The sequence below is a fragment of the Neoarius graeffei genome, chromosome 24 (genome assembly GCF_027579695.1).
Source record: "Neoarius graeffei isolate fNeoGra1 chromosome 24, fNeoGra1.pri, whole genome shotgun sequence".
Classification (NCBI taxonomy): Eukaryota; Metazoa; Chordata; class Actinopteri; order Siluriformes; family Ariidae; genus Neoarius; species Neoarius graeffei.
In genome coordinates this window covers 58,725,530-58,748,366 of record NC_083592.1, presented here as the reverse complement: position 1 = coordinate 58,748,366, position 22,837 = coordinate 58,725,530, and the positions used below count along the sequence as shown (strand labels likewise).

At 41.0% G+C, this 22,837-nt stretch overlaps 1 protein-coding gene across 1 annotated transcript in view; it reads left to right on the top strand.

The window, feature by feature from the left end:
* The window catches only part of galnt9 (polypeptide N-acetylgalactosaminyltransferase 9), a 156,349-nt gene that overhangs the window by 52,213 nt on the left and 81,299 nt on the right, over positions 1 to 22,837 (top strand). Inside the window, exons 3-4 of the mRNA XM_060906832.1 lie at positions 6,018 to 6,184; positions 16,916 to 17,090. Coding sequence (XP_060762815.1) covers positions 6,018 to 6,184; positions 16,916 to 17,090 — 342 coding nt within the window. The remainder of the gene's footprint in view (positions 1 to 6,017; positions 6,185 to 16,915; positions 17,091 to 22,837) is intronic.

Below are 22,837 nucleotides of genomic sequence, written 5' to 3'. Positions count from 1 at the left end.
AGAAAGCCATTTGGCTTTGAATCAAATCGATTCCAGTGAGAAAGCCATTTGGCTTTGAATCAAATTGATTCCAGTGAGAAAGCCATTTGGCTTTGAATCAAATCGATTCCAGTGAGAAAGACATTTGACTCTGAATCAAAATGATTGCAGTAAGAAAGCCATTTGGCTCTGAATCAAAATGATTGCAGTAAGAAAGCCATTTGGCTCTGAATCAAATCGATTCCAGTGAGAAAGCCATTTGGCTTTGAATCAAATTGATTCCAGTGAGAGCCATTTGACTCTGAATCAACATGATTGCAGTAAGAAAGCCATTTGGCTTTGAATCAAGTTGATTCCAGTGAGAAAGCCATTTGACTCTGAATTAACATGATTGCAGTAAGAAAGCCATTTGATTCTGAATCAACATGATTCCAGTGAGAAAGCCATTTGGCTTTGAATCAAATTGATTGCAGTCAGAAAGCCATTTGACTCTGAATCAAATCGATTCCAGTGAGAAAGCCATTTGACTCTGAATCAACATGATTGCAGTAAGAAAGCCATTTGATTCTGAATCAACATGATTCCAGTGAGAAAGCCATTTGGCTTTGAATCAAATTGATTGCAGTCAGAAAGCCATTTGGCTTTGAATCAACATGATTCCCATGAGAAAGCCATTTGACTCTGAATCAAAAAGATTGCAGTAAGAAAGTCATTGGGCTCTGAATCAAATCGATTGCAGTGAGAAAGCCATTTGACTCTGAATCAAAATGAGTACAGTAAGAAAGCCATTTGCTCTGAATCAAATCGATTCCAGTGAGAAAGCCATTTGACTCTGAATCAAAATGATTGCATTAAGAAAGCCATTTGGCTCTGAATCAAAATTATTACAGTGAGAAAGCCATTTGATTCTGAATCAACATGATTCCCATGAGAAAGCCATTTGGCTCTGAATCAAAATGATTGGAGTAAAAAGCCATTTGACTCTGAATCAAAATGATTGCAGTGAGAAAGCCATTTGATTCTGAATCAACATGATTCCCATGAGAAAGCCATTTGACTCTGAATCAACATGATTGCAGTAAGAAAACCATTTGGCTTTGAATCAAATGTATTCCAGTGAGAAAGCGATTTGACTCTGAATCAACATGATTGCAATTTAAATTTTTTTCAAGCCCAAAGAGGGGCTCACCCCCCTTTGTAACCCCCCCTGCATGGCTGCGCCATGCACGTCTGACTTTGTTAGACTTTTCAGGTTTTTGAAAATTTTATACTTGCACCCATGCATTTGGCTCTGAATCAAATCGATTCCAGTGAGAAAGCCATTTGACTCTGAATCAAAATGATTGCAGTAAGAAAGCCATTTGGCTCTGAATCAAATCGATTCCAGTGAGAAAGTCATTTGGCTTTGAATCAGATTGATTCCAGTGAGAAAGCCATTTGACTCTGAATCAAAATGATTGCAGTAAGAAAGCCATTTGGCTTTGAATCAAATCGATTCCAGTGAGAAAGCCATTTGGCTTTGAATCAAATCGATTCCAGTGAGAAAGCCATTTGACTCTGAATCAAAATGATTGCAGTAAGAAAGCCATTTGGCTTTGAATCAAATCGATTCCAGTGAGAAAGCCATTTGGCTTTGAATCAAATTGATTCCAGTGAGAAAGCCATTTGGCTTTGAATCAAATCGATTCCAGTGAGAAAGACATTTGACTCTGAATCAAAATGATTGCAGTAAGAAAGCCATTTGGCTCTGAATCAAAATGATTGCAGTAAGAAAGCCATTTGGCTCTGAATCAAATCGATTCCAGTGAGAAAGCCATTTGGCTTTGAATCAAATTGATTCCAGTGAGAGCCATTTGACTCTGAATCAACATGATTGCAGTAAGAAAGCCATTTGGCTTTGAATCAAGTTGATTCCAGTGAGAAAGCCATTTGACTCTGAATTAACATGATTGCAGTAAGAAAGCCATTTGATTCTGAATCAACATGATTCCAGTGAGAAAGCCATTTGGCTTTGAATCAAATTGATTGCAGTCAGAAAGCCATTTGACTCTGAATCAAATCGATTCCAGTGAGAAAGCCATTTGACTCTGAATCAACATGATTGCAGTAAGAAAGCCATTTGATTCTGAATCAACATGATTCCAGTGAGAAAGCCATTTGGCTTTGAATCAAATTGATTGCAGTCAGAAAGCCATTTGGCTTTGAATCAACATGATTCCCATGAGAAAGCCATTTGACTCTGAATCAAAAAGATTGCAGTAAGAAAGTCATTGGGCTCTGAATCAAATCGATTGCAGTGAGAAAGCCATTTGACTCTGAATCAAAATGAGTACAGTAAGAAAGCCATTTGCTCTGAATCAAATCGATTCCAGTGAGAAAGCCATTTGACTCTGAATCAAAATGATTGCATTAAGAAAGCCATTTGGCTCTGAATCAAAATTATTACAGTGAGAAAGCCATTTGATTCTGAATCAACATGATTCCCATGAGAAAGCCATTTGGCTCTGAATCAAAATGATTGGAGTAAAAAGCCATTTGACTCTGAATCAAAATGATTGCAGTGAGAAAGCCATTTGATTCTGAATCAACATGATTCCCATGAGAAAGCCATTTGACTCTGAATCAACATGATTGCAGTAAGAAAACCATTTGGCTTTGAATCAAATGTATTCCAGTGAGAAAGCGATTTGACTCTGAATCATCTTGTTTGCAGTGACAAAGCTTTTTGTTTCTGAATCGACTTGCAGTAAGAAAGTGATTCATCTCTGAATTGACTCAACTCCAGTATGTGAATCAGACATGCCCTGAGTTTTGAGCTGTGGATGACATTTTTTGGTAGATGTGTGCTGCTAAACTAAGCCCCAAAGCACAGAGCTGTGGCACCTCAGAAAAACGTCATGTGCTCTGGAGATTTAGCACCGGCTCTGTGTTCTCTGTGTTCGGGTGATTTTTAATAGTTCTGTACACACTTGGTAAAAGTTTATAGATTTTTGTGTTGTCGTATTTCTGATCATTGAATAAGAGTTTTATTTTAGAGTGCACTTTCAGTCCAAAACATACCTCAGATGATATTTTTTGATTTGTAGTTTGTTTAATTATCTGCAGTGTGAAACCAGACCAAGTGCAAATGAACCCAAACTATAAATTTCGCTCTGATTTGGACTCAACAAACAGAATAATAAATGTGAAAGTGATCTAATTGATGCTTTATTAAACACAGGTGCACTTGGAGACTAAACTGTAATTAGAGTGATCAGGATCTTGACACCTTTTCTAATGAAGTACAAATTATTTCCAATAAACATTTCTCTATTTACTTATGTAACGGTTTAGGTTCACTCCGCTCTTCTCCCTCTCTCTATGCATTGTGTGACGTACAGAAACGCCACAACCAGTCTGGGTCTGTTGTACTTTATTCCTCTCTGATATGTTAAAGAAAACAAAACACAAAATCAGACGGCGCGAGCAAGCTGCGTTACAGCTCCTGCCAAATAAAACAAGTAAACCCCTTCATAATACTGTAACAGTTTTCTTGCTTCAAACAATATTGATTGTATTCAACATGGATTCAGTTAATGTACAGACAACCACCAGTGTATTGGTGACCTACATGTACCACACACGTATAGCTAGCATGCCACAGGTTGCCGCGTGGGATTACCAATGTGCACAAATTAACTTTAATGTACATCAATATCATTTAACAAATCAAATGGCTCTTGCAGCATATGCATAATCCAAGATGACACTTAAAAATGCACAACACGACAACTGCAAGAGTGAGGATAAAAGAATGTGAATATAACACTAAATAAGACACCACATACCTCTAACGCTGGCCAGTAGTAAAAGAGACAGAGTTGGGGGGGGGCAATCACACAACTTAAGGAGGTCCACCATGGGGGTGGACCTGTGCCACACCCCCTGCCCTCTACTCTGCACACCAGAGGCATGGGAAAATTTAAATAAATAAATTAAAAAAAAAACAGATTTGGGGGCGGAAAAACCTTCTTTAGTGGGGAAATTTAGGGAACCACAATCAACCCCGCTACACCTATTGCTTCACTTCTTACCTAGAGTTTCTTATTTTCCCACAAAAAGCTAAACTACAGGGACTTTTAAAATGGCAGTTAATTTAATCTATATTTATATTTTGTTTTTATCTCTTAATTAAATATATTAATGTACTGATTATTCAGACTTCTGCTTCTTGTGTATTTGTTGAAGACTTTGACTTTATTAATGTGCTTTAAATGTGCATCATAAATCAATTTATTCTCTGGTTCAGATGTACAGTGGTACAAAAGTTTGGGCACCCCTGGTCAAAATTGCTGTTACTGTGAACAGTTCAGCAAGTTGAAGATGAAATGATCTCCAAAAGGCATAAAGTTAAAGACGACTCATTCCCTTTATATTTTAAGCAAAAACATTTTTTATTTTCATCTTTTACATTTTCAAAATGGCAAAAAAGGAAAAGGACCCGAAGCAAAAGTTTGGGCACCCTGCATGGTTAGTACCTAGTAACACCCCCTTTGGCAAGTATCACAGCTTGTAAACACTTTTTGTAGCCGGCTAATAATCTTTCAGTTCTTACCTGGGGGATTTTCACACATTCGTCCTTGCAAAAAGCTTCCAGTTCTACAAGTTTCTTGGGCGGTCTTGCATGCACTGCTCTTTTGAGATCTATCCACAGATTTTCAATGATGTTTAGGTCAGGGGACTGTGAGGGCCCGGGCAAAACCTTCAGCTTGCGTCTCTTGAGGTATTCCATTGTAGATTTTGAGGTGTGTTTTGGATCATCGTCTTATTGTAGGACCCGTCCTCTTTATAACTTCAACTTTTTTACAGATGATGTGATGTTTGCTTCCAGAATTTGCTGGTATTTATTCGAATCCATGCTTCCCTCGACCAGTGAAATGTGCCCTGTGCCACTGGCTGCAACACAACCCCAAAGCATGATCGATCCACACCCATGCTTCAGAGTTGGAGAGGTGTTCTTTCCTGGAATTTGGCACCCTTTTTTCTCCAAACATACCTTTGCACATTGTGGCCAAAAAGTTCTATTTTGATTTCATCAGTCCACAGGACTCATTTCCAAAATGCATCAGGCTTATTTAGATGTTAATTCAGCGTCTGAAGTTTGCAAATGTTGTGGCTAGGACGCAGGAACGGTTTTCTTCTGATGACTCTCCCATGAAGGTCATATTTGTTCAGGTGTCGCTGCATAGTAGAACAGTGCACCACCACTCTAGGGTCTGCTAAATCTTTCTGAAGGTCTTTTGCAGTCAAACAGGGTTTTTATTTGCCTTTCTAGCAATCCAACGAGCAGTTCTTTCAGAAAGTTTTCTTCATCTTCCAGACCTCACCTTGATCTCCACTGTTTCTGTTAACTGCCATTTCTTAGTAACATTACGATCTGAGGAAACAGCTACCTGAAAACACTTTGCTATGTTCTTGTAGCCTTCTCCTGCTTTGTGAGCATCAATTATTTTATTATTCAGAATGCGAGGGAGTTGCTTAGAGGAGCCCATGGCTGTTGATTTTAGGGACAAGTTTGAGGAGTCAGAGAATTTATACAGCTTTGAAATCTGCATCATCTGACCTTTCCTGACGAAGAATTTGAACAAGCCACAGCTCAATAAGCTAATTAAGGTCTGGAACCTTGGGAAAAGTTACCTGAGAACTCAAATGTATTGGGGTGCCCAAACTTTCACATGGTGTTCCTTTTCTTTTTTCACTCTCCAGTTGTACAAAACAAATCTTGCAGAAAACACTGAAGAGAAATGTCTCATCTTTACCTTTATGCCTTTTGGTGATCAGTTCATCTTCTGCTCACTTAACTATTCACAGTAACAGACATTTTCAGTAAGGGTGCTCAAACTTTTGCATGCCACTGTAAACAGATATCTGTGATAAAAATAAATAGTTAATTGAATCTCTCTCTCTCTCTCTCTCTCTCTCTCTCTCTCTCATGCTGTATGTTCCTCTACTGTTTCACTGCTCAGTGTGAATGAATAATTGTGTGTGTGTGCATGCAGGTGTAAACAGCTGACATATCCTAACGACCTGCCACAGATCTCAGTGGTGTTTATCTTTGTGAATGAAGCTCTGTCGGTGATCCTGCGCTCTGTACACAGCGTGGTCAATCACACTCCAGCTCACCTGCTCAAGGAGATCATCCTGGTGGACGACAACAGCGACAGCGGTGAGATGCCACCACAGCCTTCTGCTCAAACCATGAGCTCCAGTCAGCAATGTTAGCGTGGGTCTAGAGCTGTTTTTAGGAAAAATGTGTTTACTTTATGACCTCACTTTCCATCTATGCCCCCATGCACATGAAGCCCCGTCTCCTAGAATTCATGAGCCATGTTAGTTTGATCGCTAAGTTTCTGTTGTTAAAATCATAATTCACTGTAAACACGTCAAACACTCATGGATTTCTTCACCTGCATCACCCCCATTACCCTCAACACCTTAATCACCTTCGACACCTTCATCTTAATCACCCTTTTCACCCTCATCACCTTAATCACCTTCAACACCTTAATCAGCCTCATGACCTTCATCACCATCATCACCTTCATCACCCTCATTACCTTCGACACATTCATCACCTTAATCACCTTCGACACCTTCATCTTAATCACCCTTTCACCCTCATCACCTTAATCACCTTCAACACCTTCATCTTAATCACAATCATGACCCTCATCACCTTCATCACTTTAATCATCTTCATCAACCTCATCTTAACATGTTCATCATCTTAATCACCATCATCACATTTATCACCTTCATCACCATCATCACCTTAATCATCATCACTTTAATCATCCTCATTACCCTAGTCACATTAATCACCTTCAATACCTTCATCATCACCTTAATCATCTTCATCACCTTCAACACCTTCATCTTCATCACCTTCTTCACCCTTATTATCCTCGTCACATTAATCACCTTCATAACCATAATCACCTTAATCACCTTCAACACCTTCATCTTAATCATCTTCATTACCCTCATCACATTAATCACCTTCATCATCATCATCATCAACTTCATCAGCTCAATCACTGTACTTTATTTGATGTCTACATATTTATTTGTAATTTTTATAAGTGGTGTTCCTGCTCCTGCAGTGTTAAGCTCCTCGTTAGTCCCAGTTCCTTTAGTTCCTGGTGTGTTTGTGTCCTCCCTGACCTTGGCCAGCCTGTTTATTTTCTGATTGTTTATTTTTTTTTTTAATGCTCTCCTTTTGCCAGCCTGTGATTAAAAACCCCTGGATTTTCCCAGATAAACCAGTTTCAAGTGCGCACCCGAGACCCTCCTCTGACTGCGTTGTATAAATCCGTTATCCCCCCTGCGGCCGTTCCTGTAATGAATGCAGATAAATGCAGTGTTGTTTTTGCTGATGTGCAGTCGGAGCCCCGAGGCGTCTTATTACTGTATTAGAAACTTAGAGCTTTAAACCACACCTCACACATTTATCTACACAATAACACATCCACATCAGCACTTTACTGTATATCCTCACAGTGGAGAGAGAGAGAGAGAGAGAGAGAGAGAGAGAGAGAGAGTAGTGCGGAAGAGAAAATGCAAACCCATAGGGCAGAACCCTCCAACACTAATGCACCAAAACATTAAAAAACAAGGCAAAAAATAAAACAGGTCAGTCTTTTGTCATGCAGAGAATCACAGTTTGTGTTTAGTGTACACCACGGCCTCTCACTCACCCTCACGCACACTACAGCACTAACACAGCGCTCGACTCAAACACCTCCACCCACGATCACTCCTACACCACAGCAGTTTGTCAACAATTGTTTTATATTTATTAAAGAACAACACCTTATCATTTTTATCCGTTTACTTTTCAGTGAAACCAGTTACTTACAGTTGTCACTTACATTATAGCAGCTATAAACAGTCGTTCCCTCACCACCTCTCTTTATTCTCTCTCTCAGAATTAATCAGACAACAAAAATAAAACCTCATCGTTACCAAGAAAGTGCAAACACTGACTGTTACAAATAACAGTATATTATATAATTTTAAGAAGATAATAAAAACATTTGTTGTTTAGAAACGTTCTGGATGTTTCAGTGCTTTATGATTACAACACAGAGGATGTTGCCGTGCCGCTGAAAGTCGAGGTGCTACAAACAGACTCATTTATAATCCGAATAAAGTTATTGACTCCTCAGTAAGAACGTGACATGAATATCTACCGAGCATTAGCGAGCTAGTTTCTTGATGCAGATTTTAGATAAGTGATAAAATAAAGGATGTTAAATTCCTAGTGAGTTCACTGATGCAGTAGCTGAGATGAAACAGACGCCACACGGAATATCAGAGCTCCTCAGATCAGAATTATCCACAACCGTCTTCTATCAGATAGGAAAGGTGTCCGATTCGACAGCGTGCAGTTAGAATCCGACGTGTTCATGAACACTTTTACAATTCCGACACTCAGCAGAACAACATGACGTTTTAGAAAACAAAAATAAAAAAAATTAAAACTCATTACTAAAATTTACGACTCAACTTTTGGAATATTTACGTAGTCTGGGACACATCGGCACGTTGGCACGCGCCCCAGCCTCCTGAGAGATTTCAGTTTCTGCTGACGGATGTTTCGGCTCCACATCGCTGTTCATATTCAGCCTTGCTGGCTTGACATTTTCTTTGTGCTGAGATTTGACCCATCCAGCTTCCGTGAAATGACTCAGAGATTGCTAATCGAAATAAATTCTAAGAATGCATACCAACTGCTTTTCTTTCTTTCTTTTTGTACTTTTTTCCTTCATCGTTTTTACAAGTCAGATCAGAAAGTCAGTCAGTAATCAGAGGTAAAGCTGTGCTCAAAATACAGACTCAGCTCTGTGGTGCTTCTCAGAGATGTGTGTGTGTGTGTGTGTGTGTGTGTGTGTGTGTGTGTGTGTGTGTGTGTGTGTGTGTGTGTAACTGAGGCTTAATAAGGGTCTGTACAGTGTGTCTACACCCCAACCACAGTAACCAAAAATATACACTTTTTTTTTTAATAAGATCTGCACCATGTTTCTGTTTCCTCACAGAGATTAAGCACAGCAAGGTCAAAATTCTCACGTATTTGTGTCATTATGGGGGCATTTGATTGCTTTAAAGAGGCACACACACACACACACACACACACACACACACACACACACACACACACACACACACACACACAGTGCGCAGTGAAGAGCATCTTACTTGGTTTGTCTGAATAATACATGTCCTTGAAATGGAATTGATATGAGGAACAGCGGCTGTAAAAGATGATAATAGATTTGGAATCAGATGAAGAGGCGAATTACGGCCTGGAGTTTATCTGTAAAGTTTTCCAGGCGTAAAGCGAAGAACCACTCTGTAACCGAGCAGGAACAGGAGGTTGTAATGAGATTAGAGGAAGGACTCTGGTTTTCATCTTTTCTGAAACACATGCACACACACGCGCGTGCGCCCGCACGCACACGCACCCTTGAGGACACAGGCACTCAGCAGTTGCATCAGTTGCTATTACAGGGCCATATGTTGCCTTCAGGGCTGTTTTTGAAGCGTCGTAGATCACGTTTCAGCTGCAGATGTACACATACGGAAACCGTTACCTCCGTCCAACAGATCATCTCTCTTCATTCCTCATACTGAAATAACTTGTTTATCAAAATGTAAATTCTCCTGACTCTGAGACGTGGTTTTGTTCCTCCTAGCAGCTGCCGCAGCTGCAACGTCTCTTCACTCTTCACTCTTCATGTCCTCGTTTTAAGATCACTCAGATTAATTCTTAAGTAGTTTTACTTCATCAGAACTGACACCATGCTCATTTACATGTACTCAGGCCTGGACGCAGTGCTGATGATTTATTTATACTCAACTGAACGTACAGATAATGAACCAAAATCTTTGTTTAAAAAAAAATGCACTCATGGAAGTAAAAACGTTGCTAATTTTAAAGATGCGTTCGGTAAGATTTACATGTATTTGTTTGTTTGTTTGTTTGTTTTTAAAGTTCTCTAATGTGTTAGACTGGTACCAAAATCCAGAATTGTGACGCCCAAAGGCATTTTTGAGACAAAGTCGGCAAACAGTCTTATTTTGTCAATTTGGGTGTGCCGAATTCAAATCTGCAATATGCTGAGCTCTATCTGACCTCTGTTGACCTCTAGAGGTCATTGAACTTTGGGCCTGTAAACGTCTCAGCTGAACCCAGTTTCTCAGCTTTCTAAGGAATGAAATGTACTAAAATGATTAATGAAGTTAGCAAATGGCCTTGTTTGTTAAATGTTTGGGTGCTGAATTCATTTTTCATTTGTAAAACGACATATGACCTCTGATAACCTCAAGGTCATTAAACTTGGCCTATAGGCCTATGCATTTAACGGCATTTTTAAACTGACTTTACTCCCCCAAAAAGAATATGAACAGACAAAAAACAAATAGAAAGGAACAAATACAACATTAAATGCCAGTCCATGTACATGTGACTTACTTTTCACAATGAGAATGCCTCGGCGATCACCTTACATAACATTGCATTACATTTAGCGGTTATTGTTTATACAAAGCTACTGAAAAAAGGACAGATTCAGCAGCATACAAAATGTGGGGGCAAACAGGGTATACAGGTTCATCAGGGTTAGTATAGATGAGAGTTTTTTTCTTTGTTGTTTGTTTTTTGTTTTGTTTTGTTTTAAACGGGGTAAAGCCTTTACAAAAAACAAACAACAAAGAAAAAAACTCTCATCTATACTAACCCTGATGAACCTGTATACCCTGTATGCCCCCACATTTTGTATGCTGCTGAATCTGTCCTTTTTTCAGTAGCTTTGTATAAACAATAACCGCTAAATGTAATGCAATGTTATGTAAGGTGATCGCCGAGGCATTCTCATTGTGAAAAGTAAGTCACATGTACATGGACTGGCATTTAATGTTGTATTTGTTCCTTTCTATTTGTTTTTTGTCTGTTCATATTCTTTTGGGGGAGTAAAGTCAGTTTAAAAATGCCGTTAAATGCATAGGCCTATAGGCCAAGTTTAATGACCTTGAGGTTATCAGAGGTCATATGTCGTTTTACAAATGAAAAATGAATTCAGCACCCAAACATTTAACAAACAAGGCCATTTGCTAACTTCATTAATCATTTTAGTACATTTCATTCCTTAGAAAGCTGAGAAACTGGGTTCAGCTGAGACGTTTACAGGCCCAAAGTTCAATGACCTCTAGAGGTCAACAGAGGTCAGATAGAGCTCGGCATATTGCAGATTTGAATTCGGCACACCCAAATTGACAAAATAAGACTGTTTGCCGACTTTGTCTCAAAAATGCCTTTAACTCCTTAAATAAGCACTTTTTTGAATTTTGGTACCAGTCTATGTAGGTAGATTCAATTTTTTTTAACTCAATGAGCTCATTCCCGCCCATTTTCTCAAAGCTCCGCCTCCAAGATCTACAGTGGCCTGAGTATAGTACAGAGCACATTGGCTATAAACTGACTGACAAAAACAAACATTCCGGTCTGGAAATTTATTTTTAACAAATGCAGTTTCTCAGCCACTTCATACAGTTTTGTTAATGGCACATTGTTTTTCATCATGTTCTACGTATCTTCCAGGTTATTTATAGAAGTAAGGAATAAAAAAAACAGTATTGCACCTTTAAATGTACTCGACTATTAACTAACTGATGGGTTTAGTTTAATGTCATGGTTTAATCTGAAAAGAAGCTTTTATTTATTTTAAACTGCTTGAGATTTGTTTTAAAGCGATGACAATTTTATCTGATCACTTGATTTTTACCCTGAGCTAGAATTCACCTCACTGCCTCACAATTTATGTTCGCGACAGGAATCGGTGTGAGTCGAACCTGGTGTTAGTAAAGAATATAGGCTAACTTGACTAAATATATCCAGAGTTAATATAACATTAAAAATCACACACAGGCATTAAGCATGTTTTCAGCGCAGTTATTGTAATACTGCAGGTGTTAAATTCAACACTTTAAACGAAACACACACCGGGTTTCTCCTTCAGTCACTCATCAATCACAATCAGCATCTCAAATATTCCCACAATCCCCAGTGTGATCCTCAGCCACACCGCTGCTCCGTTTGTCTGTACCCGAGCGCTCGGAGCCGCTGTAGTCGCGGTGTGATGGATGGATGTTTGCTTTCTTCCCTGTTACGCATTGTTGAGGCTGCATGAATTATTTCTGCCTCATAATTCTTTATTCTTTTCACTCTGACGCTCAGCCCCCTGAGAGTACAGAGTACCAACACCCTGCCCCGCCCAAACATACTCCACCCAGGCCTTCAGGTCAGACTGGAGCATCTGAAACAGGAGTAATGTTTATGCACAATCTGATAATAAAACATAAATTTGAAAAACTGAGATAAATTTTATTGATATATATGTAAAAATAAACAGAAAAAGAATAAATAAATTCTTATTTATGAATTATAAATGTGTTGTATATTATTATGTAACATTAAATTCATGGAAAAAAATAAATAAATAATTATTAAATCAATTATTATGTAATTTAATATTTAATTAAAACGTGAATAATGTTAATTGTTAAGTACATTTTTGATTTCTGATTAATAATTAAACTAAATAAATAATTAAAAATAAAATAACTTCTAAAATAATTAAATCAGTAACTTAGTCAACATTTAAATATTTTATTTTTAAAAATCATGAATTTAAAAAGAACTAAAAATATTACATAGATTATTTACATAATCAATAATAATATAATTATGCATGTGTATCGATCAGATGTGATCATGTTACAGATAAAATGTAAAAATAATCGTGATGTCAGATGAAGGTGACCATGAAAGTGAACTATTTTGAAATAAAAAGATGCAGAATGTAATTTCTTCTTCTCTCTGTTTTACTGAGATGGACATCATTTCAGATATACACACTTCCAGGTGGGGCGGCACGGTGGTGTAGTGGTTAGCGCTGTCGCCTCACAGCAAGAAGGTCCGGGTTCGAGCCCCGGGGCCGGCGAGGGCCTTTCTGTGCGGAGTTTGCATGTTCTCCCCGTGTCCGCGTGGGTTTCCTCCGGGTGCTCCGGTTTCCCCCACAGTCCAAAGACATGCAGGTTAGGTTAACTGGTGACTCTAAATTGAGCGTAGGTGTGAATGTGAGTGTGAATGGTTGTCTGTGTCTATGTGTCAGCCCTGTGATGACCTGGCGACTTGTCCAGGGTGTACCCCGCCTTTCGCCCGTAGTCAGCTGGGATAGGATCCAGCTCGCCTGCGACCCTGTAGAACAGGATAAAGCGGCTAGAGATAATGAGATGAGATGAATGAGACACTTCCAGTTGCTATGGCAACCCTGACAATAAGGGCCCAAACTTACACCCGGTCCATCCAGTGCCCACGTTATTTAAATAGCAAATTCACCTTCACCTATCTGAGCGCCCGTGGGCGTGTTGGTCTTAAAATGAGGTGTGGTCAGGTGCACTGTTGGCGCGTCGCTATCATGAGGCAGCGGAAAGTGATTGCATTCTGGACCAACGAAAACCTGACCTGAAGTCAGTGGTGTAGGAATCCACTGATATTTTAAGGGTACATTATCATGACAGTAATTTTACTTTTAAAAAATTAAAAATAAAATGATTACAATGTGAAAAGATATTATTGTGTCCATCAAAATAGATATGTCATAATGGTTAGTTGTAATATTTATTATTAGTCATCGCTACCTGCTCCCACGCCCGCGTCACCTTCGGGAGCTTCGGTGGAATCCTGCTGTTGTGTAGGTGGTCGAAGTAAAAGCACACGAGCAGACATGTTTACTCTGCAGTTCTTTCCTACTGCTTGGCAAATCTGTTGTTGTAATAACAATCCGCCGAGGTTTTAAAAGGAATGGGAGACGAGCTGTGATTGGTTTATTGCATGATACGCCCAAAAGACACCCATGATTAATTAAGAGGCTAAGTACAACCATTTTGAACCATGTGCCTGCTGTGGTGACCATTTTTCCACTCTTGCACACGCAGAAGTGGATTTGGACACGCCCCAAATGTACCTGTGCCGCATGCTTCATACCGGGCTCTTAGATCATTAAAATAGGGCCCTGTATGTCACGAGCTGCTTGCGTAAATTTGTGCATAAATGGAGATTGGCAACTGATATGGAGCAATATAATAAAATAATAATAATAATAATTTCACTCACACTGGTATAAATTTTTCTGTAGCTGTATTCAGCACTCCTTATTCTTCCTCCTCTCCCTCCTCCTCCAGCTCAGACGGAGTGTAATAACGTTTTTTTTACACAACACTACATCTGTTCCAGGTTGGGGTTATGTATTAACTAGATTTTCTTTTTACACGGTGGAGAAATAGGTCGCGTCCCAAATACTCACACCGCGTCCTATTTGTCGGCTCAGTAGGTGAACTAAAAGCTTTCTGGGTTTTTTGTTTGTTTGTTTTTTGTAAACTCTCAGTTAAAAAGTAGAGAAATCTCAAGACTGGGGCAGTTCTGTGTCAGAAAGAGCTGATTTTACCCCACAGCGGGGTATTTATGTCTAAAAGTAATGTGCCCATTTGTACATTTCCTTTTTTAAGTCCACTTTGAGTTCTGGACTCTGATTGGTCAGAAGGTGTTGATTACTTCTCTGTAACAGCAGCACTGACAGTAGTGCAGGTTTATATATAATTAACATGCTCGTTCTGATGCGTTATCGTTTCCGCAGTAACAGCTCATTCGCAGGGGCGTGTCCAGCAGACGCTCCACTGATCATAAATGGATTTAAAAGATTGTTGTGGTGGTCAGTTTTTGTGGATTTAATGTTGATGGAAGGAGTCTTCAGTGTCAGCACTTTGTAACAGTCAGAGTTTACACTCTGCAGTTTCTCAGTAAAATGACAAACCATGTTTCTGATCTTATTAATTTAAAGAGAGGCTGGAGAGGGAACAACTGCTGCTGTACTGTCTCACTGATGTTCCACAGCATTAAGTGGAACTATAAATGGATAAAAATTATTTAACTTGTGTAATGTAAATTGTGTGACTCCTCCTGTCTGTCTTTGACGTGTGACTCCTCCTGTCTGTCTTTGACATGTGACTCCTCCTGTCTGTGTTTGGCGTGTGACTCCTCCTGTCTGTGTTTGGTGTGTGACTCCTCCTGTGTTTGGTGTGTGACTCCTCCTGTCTGTGTTTGGCGTGTGACTCCTCCTGTCTGTCTTTGATGTGTGACTCCTCCTGTCTGTGTTTGGTGTGTGACTCCTCCTGTGTTTGGCGTGTGACTCCTCCTGTCTGTGTTTGGCGTGTGACTCCTCCTGTCTGTCTTTGACGTGTGACTCCTCCTGTCTGTGTTTGGTGTGTGACTCCGCCTGTGTTTGGCGTGTGAATCCTCCTGTCTGTGTTTGACGTGTGACTCCTCCTGTGTTTGGCGTGTGACTCCTCCTGTCTGTGTTTGGCGTGTGACTCCTCCTGTCTGTGTTTGGCGTGTGACTCCTCCTGTCTGTGTTTGGCGTGTGACTCCTGTCTGTGTTTGACGTGTGACTCCTCCTGTATGTGTTTGACGTGTGACTCCTCCTGTCTGTGTTTGGCGTGTGACTCCTCCTGTCTGTGTTTGACGTGTGACTCCTCCTGTCTGTGTTTGGCATGTGACTCCTCCTGTCTGTGTTTGACGTCTGATTCCTCCTGTCTGTGTTTGGCGTGTGACTCCTCCTGTCTGTGTTTGGCGTGTGACTCCTCCTGTCTGTGTTTGGCATGTGACTCCTGTCTGTGTTTGACGTCTGATTCCTCCTGTCTGTGTTTGGCATGTGACTCCTCCTGTCTGTGTTTGACGTCTGATTCCTCCTGTCTGTGTTTGGCGTGTGACTCCTCCTGTCTGTGTTTGACGTGTGACTCCTCCTGTCTGTGTTTGGCGTGTGACTCCTCCTCTCTGTGTTTGGCGTGTGACTCCTGTCTGTGTTTGACGTCTGACTCCTCCTGTCTGTCTTTGACGTGTGACTCCTGTCTGTGTTTGGTGTGTGACTCCTCCTGTGTTTGACATGTGACTCCTCCTGTCTGTGTTTGGCGTGTGACTCCTGTGTTTGGAGTGTGACTCCTCCTGTCTGTGTTTGGTGTGTGACTCCTCCTGTCTGTGTTTGGAGTGTGACTCCTCCTGTCTGTGTTTGGTATGTGACTCCTCCTGTCTGTGTTTGGAATGTGACTCCTCCTGTCTGTGTTTGGTGTGTGACTCCTCCTGTCTGTGTTTGGTGTGTGACTCCTCCTGTCTGTGTTTGGAGTGTGACTCCTCCTGTCTGTGTTTGGTATGTGACTCCTCCTGTCTGTGTTTGGTGTGTGACTCCTCCTGTCTGTGTCTGGCGTGTGAATCCTCCTGTCTGTGTCTGGCGTGTGACTCCTCCTGTCTGTGTCTGGCGTGTGACTCTTCCTGTCTGTGTCTGGCGTGTGACTCCTCCTGTCTGTGTTTGGCGTGTGACTCCTCCTGTCTGTGTCTGGCGTGTGAATCCTCCTGTCTGTGTCTGGCGTGTGAATCCTCCTGTCTGTATCTGGCGTGTGACTCCTCCTGTCTGTGTTTGGTGTGTGACTCCTCCTGTCTGTGTCTGGCGTGTGAATCCTCCTGTCTGTGTCTGGCGTGTGACTCCTCCTGTCTGTGTTTGGAGTGTGACTCCTCCTGTCTGTGTTTGGAGTGTGACTCCTCCTGTCTGTGTTTGGCTTGTGACTCCTCCTGTCTGTGTTTGGCGTATGACTCCTCCTGTCTGTGTTTGACGTGTGACTCCTCCTGTCTGTGTTTGGCGTGTGACTCCTCCTCTCTGTGTTTGATGTGTAACTCCTCCTGTCTGTGTTTGATGTGTGACTCCTCCTGTCTGTCTTTGACGTGTGACTCCTCCTGTCTGTGTTTGATGTGTGACTCCTCCTCTTTGCGTTTTGTGTTCTCTCTCAGTGGAGCTGAAGTATAATCTGGATCAGTACGTCAATAAACGTTATCCAGGATTAGTGAAGATCGTGAGGAACTCAAAGAGGGAAGGACTGATCCGTGCTCGGATTCACGGCTGGAACGCCGCTACGGCTCCTGTAGTCGGCTTCTTCGACGCTCACGTGGAATTTAACACAGCCTGGTGAGTCATTTCCCTTTTTCAGTTGTGTTTGTCAGTAACAGCACCGTACAGGATGCGTCCATTCGATGTAGTGTTGTTACTCTAACAGTTGTACCAGTACACAGTCAGCAGCGTGAGGGTCGAATCCAGGAAATACAGAACCGTTGAAAACAAAACTCGGACTGCGAATGCACCATAAGACTTAGTAACAAAAATGATCACATAGCAGTGTGTAGATACAGACAAGCACACACCATGATATGGCATCAGTTCTCATGAAATGGTGCTCGGAGTCACGCCACGTTCTGAGAGAGGGAGTGAGATATCATTATAAATATCACAACATGTTATTGTGGTGAATATCAGCCCACACCTACAGGACAGGAGATCAATGAGCACGGAAAGGAGGTGTAGAGAGAGTGAATAAATAAACAAATAAATGAAAGGTCGTGCAGAGCACGATACTTGCAAAAATCACAAAGAAATGGAAGTTATGGCCGATTAGGTGTTTTTACAAGATTTGACCTTGGTGACCTTGACCTTTGATCTTGACCCATCAAAAACTAATGATGTCTTTGTGTGACCCTAGTGAGTTGTCCTGTGCATTTTGGTGAAGATTGGTCAAGAAATGATGACGCTAGAGCACCAACAGGCAAACAGACAGATCAGCATACTTGCAAAAATCTCAGATTTTCACAAATAATAAATACACACAGGAGGAACATATAGAGTGTTTGGGGTGAGACTCGAGGCTACAGAATGACTCAGTGAGTGTCGTCGGTGATCACTAACAACACGCTACACACACAACATCACAACCTGTTATAGCTGTGATCCTGTCAGTCAGGGTGTGGAGCATGGATACTGTGTGTGTGTGTGTGTGTGTGTGTGTGTGTTTATATAAGGCCACATGATGATAGCCATAGAGCCAAGCGAACACTGACACTGGAGACTCCTTCCATAAATGCTAGTTACAGAAAAAATATCAGCGAGTACACAGCTTTATTTTTAACCAATCAGCATCCAGAAGAGAACACTGTGGTGTTAATGAGTGTTAATGTGAAACTGACAGGGGTTCGATCTAATATCAGAATAAACATAAATATCTGTGTGTGTGTGATATTTATCACGTTTGACCTTTTCTGAGCAGCAGTGTGTGTGATTGAGTGATTTTTATAGAGAGAGAGGATGACGCCTGCGTAATGTAGTCAATTCATCTCTCCATGGTGCCCTTTTATCCCAGCTGTGTGTGTGTCTGTGTGCGTGACACATTAAATATTGTTCTTTCTCAATTCTAGTTTATCTTATTTCTCTGTTTTCTCTATTTTTAAATGTGTTCTTTTTTGTCTCTGATTTCATTTCTTTTTCCTGTTTCTTCTCTTCCTGTTTACCTTCATTTCTTCACCCTTAGAACCCGACTGATGCAAACTGCATCCTTTCCATTTAAATTGTTCATGAACTCTTTATCACAGTGAGGTGGATCACATCATGACCTTTCCGACGAGGCGAGCTACTTGTCTGTGAGATTAAGTGTTAGAGAGAAAAATCATATCGAGTTTACATCAAATGTAATCATCGTTACGATCTGCGTTCATCTCTGTGTCCATTTTCACTCTCCTGCTCCTCCACGGAACACATCACAAAGTCCGTATCACAAAGCAGTGTCCAGGAATCTGGATTTTAATTCACAGCAAATAAAACAATAATATTTATTTCCATTTGGCTCTAAACACATATTAAACACATATTTTTACAGATTTCTAAGTCATAGAATTTCCCATCATCATGGTTCTGATACTTCCAGACTCCAGATAATCTCCTCTACACCGTTATGCACAGAATCTCTACTGTCAGCATTTAGTGGTGAGAATCATGGAAAAACATCAGTTTCATAAGACATGACTGTTATCAGGGATCCCAGACGTCCGCTGTTTAGCGGAATTCCGCTATTTTTCTAGCCAGTGGTGGGTTTTTTTTTTTAAATCTCTTGTATATCCGTTAAAAATATGTTTGTTTAAGTAAAATGACCAGCAGAATACATTCTGATTTGGTTTGCTTGTTTAGCGATGTTTTTGTCAGCTTCGTTTGTTCTCGTTGACATTCGGGAACACTCGGAAGTTAAATTGATGTAAATACCGCGAGACTGTACGCGATAGAACGAGAAAACAATATGGCTGCGCCCATTTGCTAGAAAATGTGTTTTAACTCCGTTCGTGCTTTTGTTTCTAAGGCAGCTGGGCCATAGAAGGTTCACGCTGCACGTTCACGTGAAGAACCGGACCCTGGGCCATTAAACTTCATGCTTGGATGTTCACGTGTTGCGTCTGTTCTACTTTGACCGAGTAACCAACAATACGGACTCTTCGGATGACGACGATTGCCTCATTCTGCTTTTACTGAGACAGAGGAAGAGGAAAAAGGAACAGAATTTGGAGCCGAGAACACTTCCTTCTGAGAGAAACCCGTGGTGAATTTCACCGAACATTCTATAATCTGCTTGACAATCCCGATGAAGAACTATTTTTCAATTATACCATTCAATTATATTTTTTCTGAAGTTTTCCCCTGAAAGCATAGAGTTATCTCCCTAGACCCGTTCTGATTGGCTGGCGCGGCGGTGACCGCATGCATTGACTGGAATTTCCATCTTCACGCCTAGAAAAAAGTGTGCATGTTCATTTCTCGCTTCACGCGTGAAGCGTGCAACGTGAACGCCGTTCTATGGCCCAGAGCAAGTCATGCTACGTTTGTCCACTTTTCTTTACACGCGTGTAGTGTGCAGCGTGCAGCGTGAACCTTCTATGGCCCAGCTGCCTAATGCGTTGAACTTAATTCAATATGTCGTGGAAAAAAGATATCGTCCATAAAAGAGATAGCGGAACAGTGTCCAGGTTAGAAGAAGTATATTCTTCAAAGCTACATTTTCATCTAATTTTTATAAATAACAATTTTTTTTTGCCACTTATGTCATTGATTACAAAATATGGCATCAAATAGATACACATTATTGTTAAATTCTGTTGCTTTTCTATGTTAAATCTATGTAAAAAATGTGTTCTATAGCATCTTTAAATGTTAAAATCTCAACAGCTTCAGGGGGCTTGCAGCGCCCTTGACCCCTGCTGATAGTTTCTTACATTCCTCTATTTTTTTCAATTACTGCTGGGATCCCTGTGTTATTTTCCTTGGTATAAAGGTGAATATAAAAGTGTGTAAATATTATCATCTCAAATGATGTAAGACCTGGATGCAGAGGTGGAAAAACCCGGGTGCAGAAAGTAAAAACCCTGCCACATTTTTGCTCCAGCCAATTCAATGAACCAGCTGATCCTAATTACCACATCCCCTAAGCCAGGTTGATGAGCTAATTGGTGAAATCACTTGTGTTGAGAGCACAGGCAGAAGGAAAACCTAAGCAGGACTTTTACTTTGTCAATCCAGTTTTTCCACCTCTGCCTGGATGGTTGAGACTGTTCTGGAAAAAGCAACATACAGTATGTCGGGCTTCATAATGACCACAAGTTAAAACATAAAGGTGGTGAAATTACCCTGGAAATAGCCTGGAGTTCATCGGGTTAACACAGTTTCTTTCTCTTCTCTTCTCTTCTCTTCTCTTCTCTTCTCTTTGTATTTCAGATAAAGAAAATCAACATGCTCTGTGCCACATGTTTCGTTAGAGCCCGGTTTATTTGCATATATTGAGTGTGTGTGTGTGTGTGTTTCACTCTTTCTGAGTTTCTCTCAGATGGTACTCTGTAGGCTTGTTTCATCCCTGTCTTATCTGTTCGTGTTCCAGGACTCAGTCCTCTGTGGAAAGACTCACTCTGTTTATTCCTTCAGAAGGCGCGGTGTCTTCAGTACTCCGCTGTTGGATTTCACACAGTCAGACTGCATTATTTTGAAGGACCATATTGTCATGCTCCGCTCCGGACATCCACTCCGGAGATTACGAATCTCTCACGCCAGCGCCGATCCAAATCCAGAACGGGAATTCCTTCATGCCTGCATTCACTTCCTGGTTTTCTCTGCTGTTATAAAAACGCCGTTCTCAGACAGCAACTTTTCCAGAACGTCTCGCTTTGCTTCTAGCCGTTTCTGTGCCTCTGTTATGTTTCATGGATTTTTGCTCAAGCTCATTTTTCTAGTTCATGGTTTTTGCACTAAGGGCTTTTTTTTTCTTGTTTTTGTTTTTTCCCTGTTTGTTTACCCTTGTGCCACGCCCTTTTCCCTGGATTAAATCTCCCTATTGATTTGATTACTGTCTGTGTTCTGCTTGTGGATCCTTATCTCACCACACCTCCACAACCCCTAACACATGAGCAGTGAGAGTCTCCTGTTGTAGTGAGAATCGACAGTGTGTGTCCTTACACCGTCACGTGTCTGTCTTTCAGTTCTCCAGAAGGATCGCTGTGTTAGCGCTGTCCCTGCTGTAATACTGTATTGGTGAGCTTCTCCTAATGGTGATGATACACGGGGCAACTTTTTGGGCAATGTTGCCGAGCAATGTTGCTGGCAACGGGCAACTAGGTGAGACACAGGGCAACTTTTCAGGGCAACTAACAATGGGCAACAACAGTTAGCAACGGCAGTTTACAGTTAGCTAAAAAAAATCGATGTCTTAATTTTTGCTGTGACCATTTAATCAAGCTGTCTGTTGTTTTTTAGAGCTATGGTGAGGTAAATTCCTCCATATAGAATATTAAAATAACAACTTACCGGTGTAAAAACAGATGAGGAGTCTCTCCATCTCTTCACTCCACTGACACTGAACGGCTGCCATATTTGTTTGAAATTTCTGATCCGAACCTCACCGGAGGTCACATGACTCGATACTCGCGTTCTGATTGGCTTATCTCAAAAAGTTGCCAGAGATTATCAAAACCATTCAGAAAGAAACAATGTTGCCCAATCTCAATAGAAAAGAGTCAAAACGCAATTGCCCAGCAACATTGCTCGGCAACATTGCCCAAAAAGTTGCCCCGTGTATCATCACCATAACACTGTGCAAGACAGATACCATTATAGTTCTGTGAGGAAGATTTTTTTCCCTCTGTCCCCTTTCTGGAGTTTTGTTGGTGGAATGATTTACTGAGACGTCCTGCTGAACACTTTTACTGGACTGTAACTTTCAGGGAACAGAAATCACAGTAATTTTCCCTGTTTTCTGCTCTGAATGTCCTGCCTGTGGAGGACACTGAGAACCTGCTTCAGTTCGGTTGCACATGTCGTCCTGCTCTCCACAGTCATACCACGAACCAGAATATGATCTCTGATCATTGCTCTAATTTCATCTGAAATTACAGCTCTTGGTCTTCCTCATCCTTCTCCTCTTCCTCCTCATCCACCACCTCTGACACACACTCCTCTTCCTCTTCTGTTGTTGAAATCACAGTCCAGCTCACATGTGCCACTTGGATTTGACCTGCTTCCTGTATCTCCTGTTTACTGATTGGCTTCCTCACATCACTGACGGGACGCATGCGTGCTCAGTTCTGAGTGGTGGTGCGTTAACGATGACAGCAGGGTGTTAGTTGTGTTTAACCTTCGGGGCCTGTGTGTGTCATTCTGGGTCAAAGTGCACCACGCTGCTCACTGTGTTTAGAGTTTTGCAAAATGGCTGATTCAGATTTGTGAATTGTGTTTGACCAGATGAACAGTGTTTAGAGTTTTGCCAGCTGTGTGATTGATTCGATAAAGTTGTTTTGGCAGTTGATAGTTTGGTTTTGAAAATGGGGTTTGTTGTTTTGACAGTTCAGAAAAACAATAAA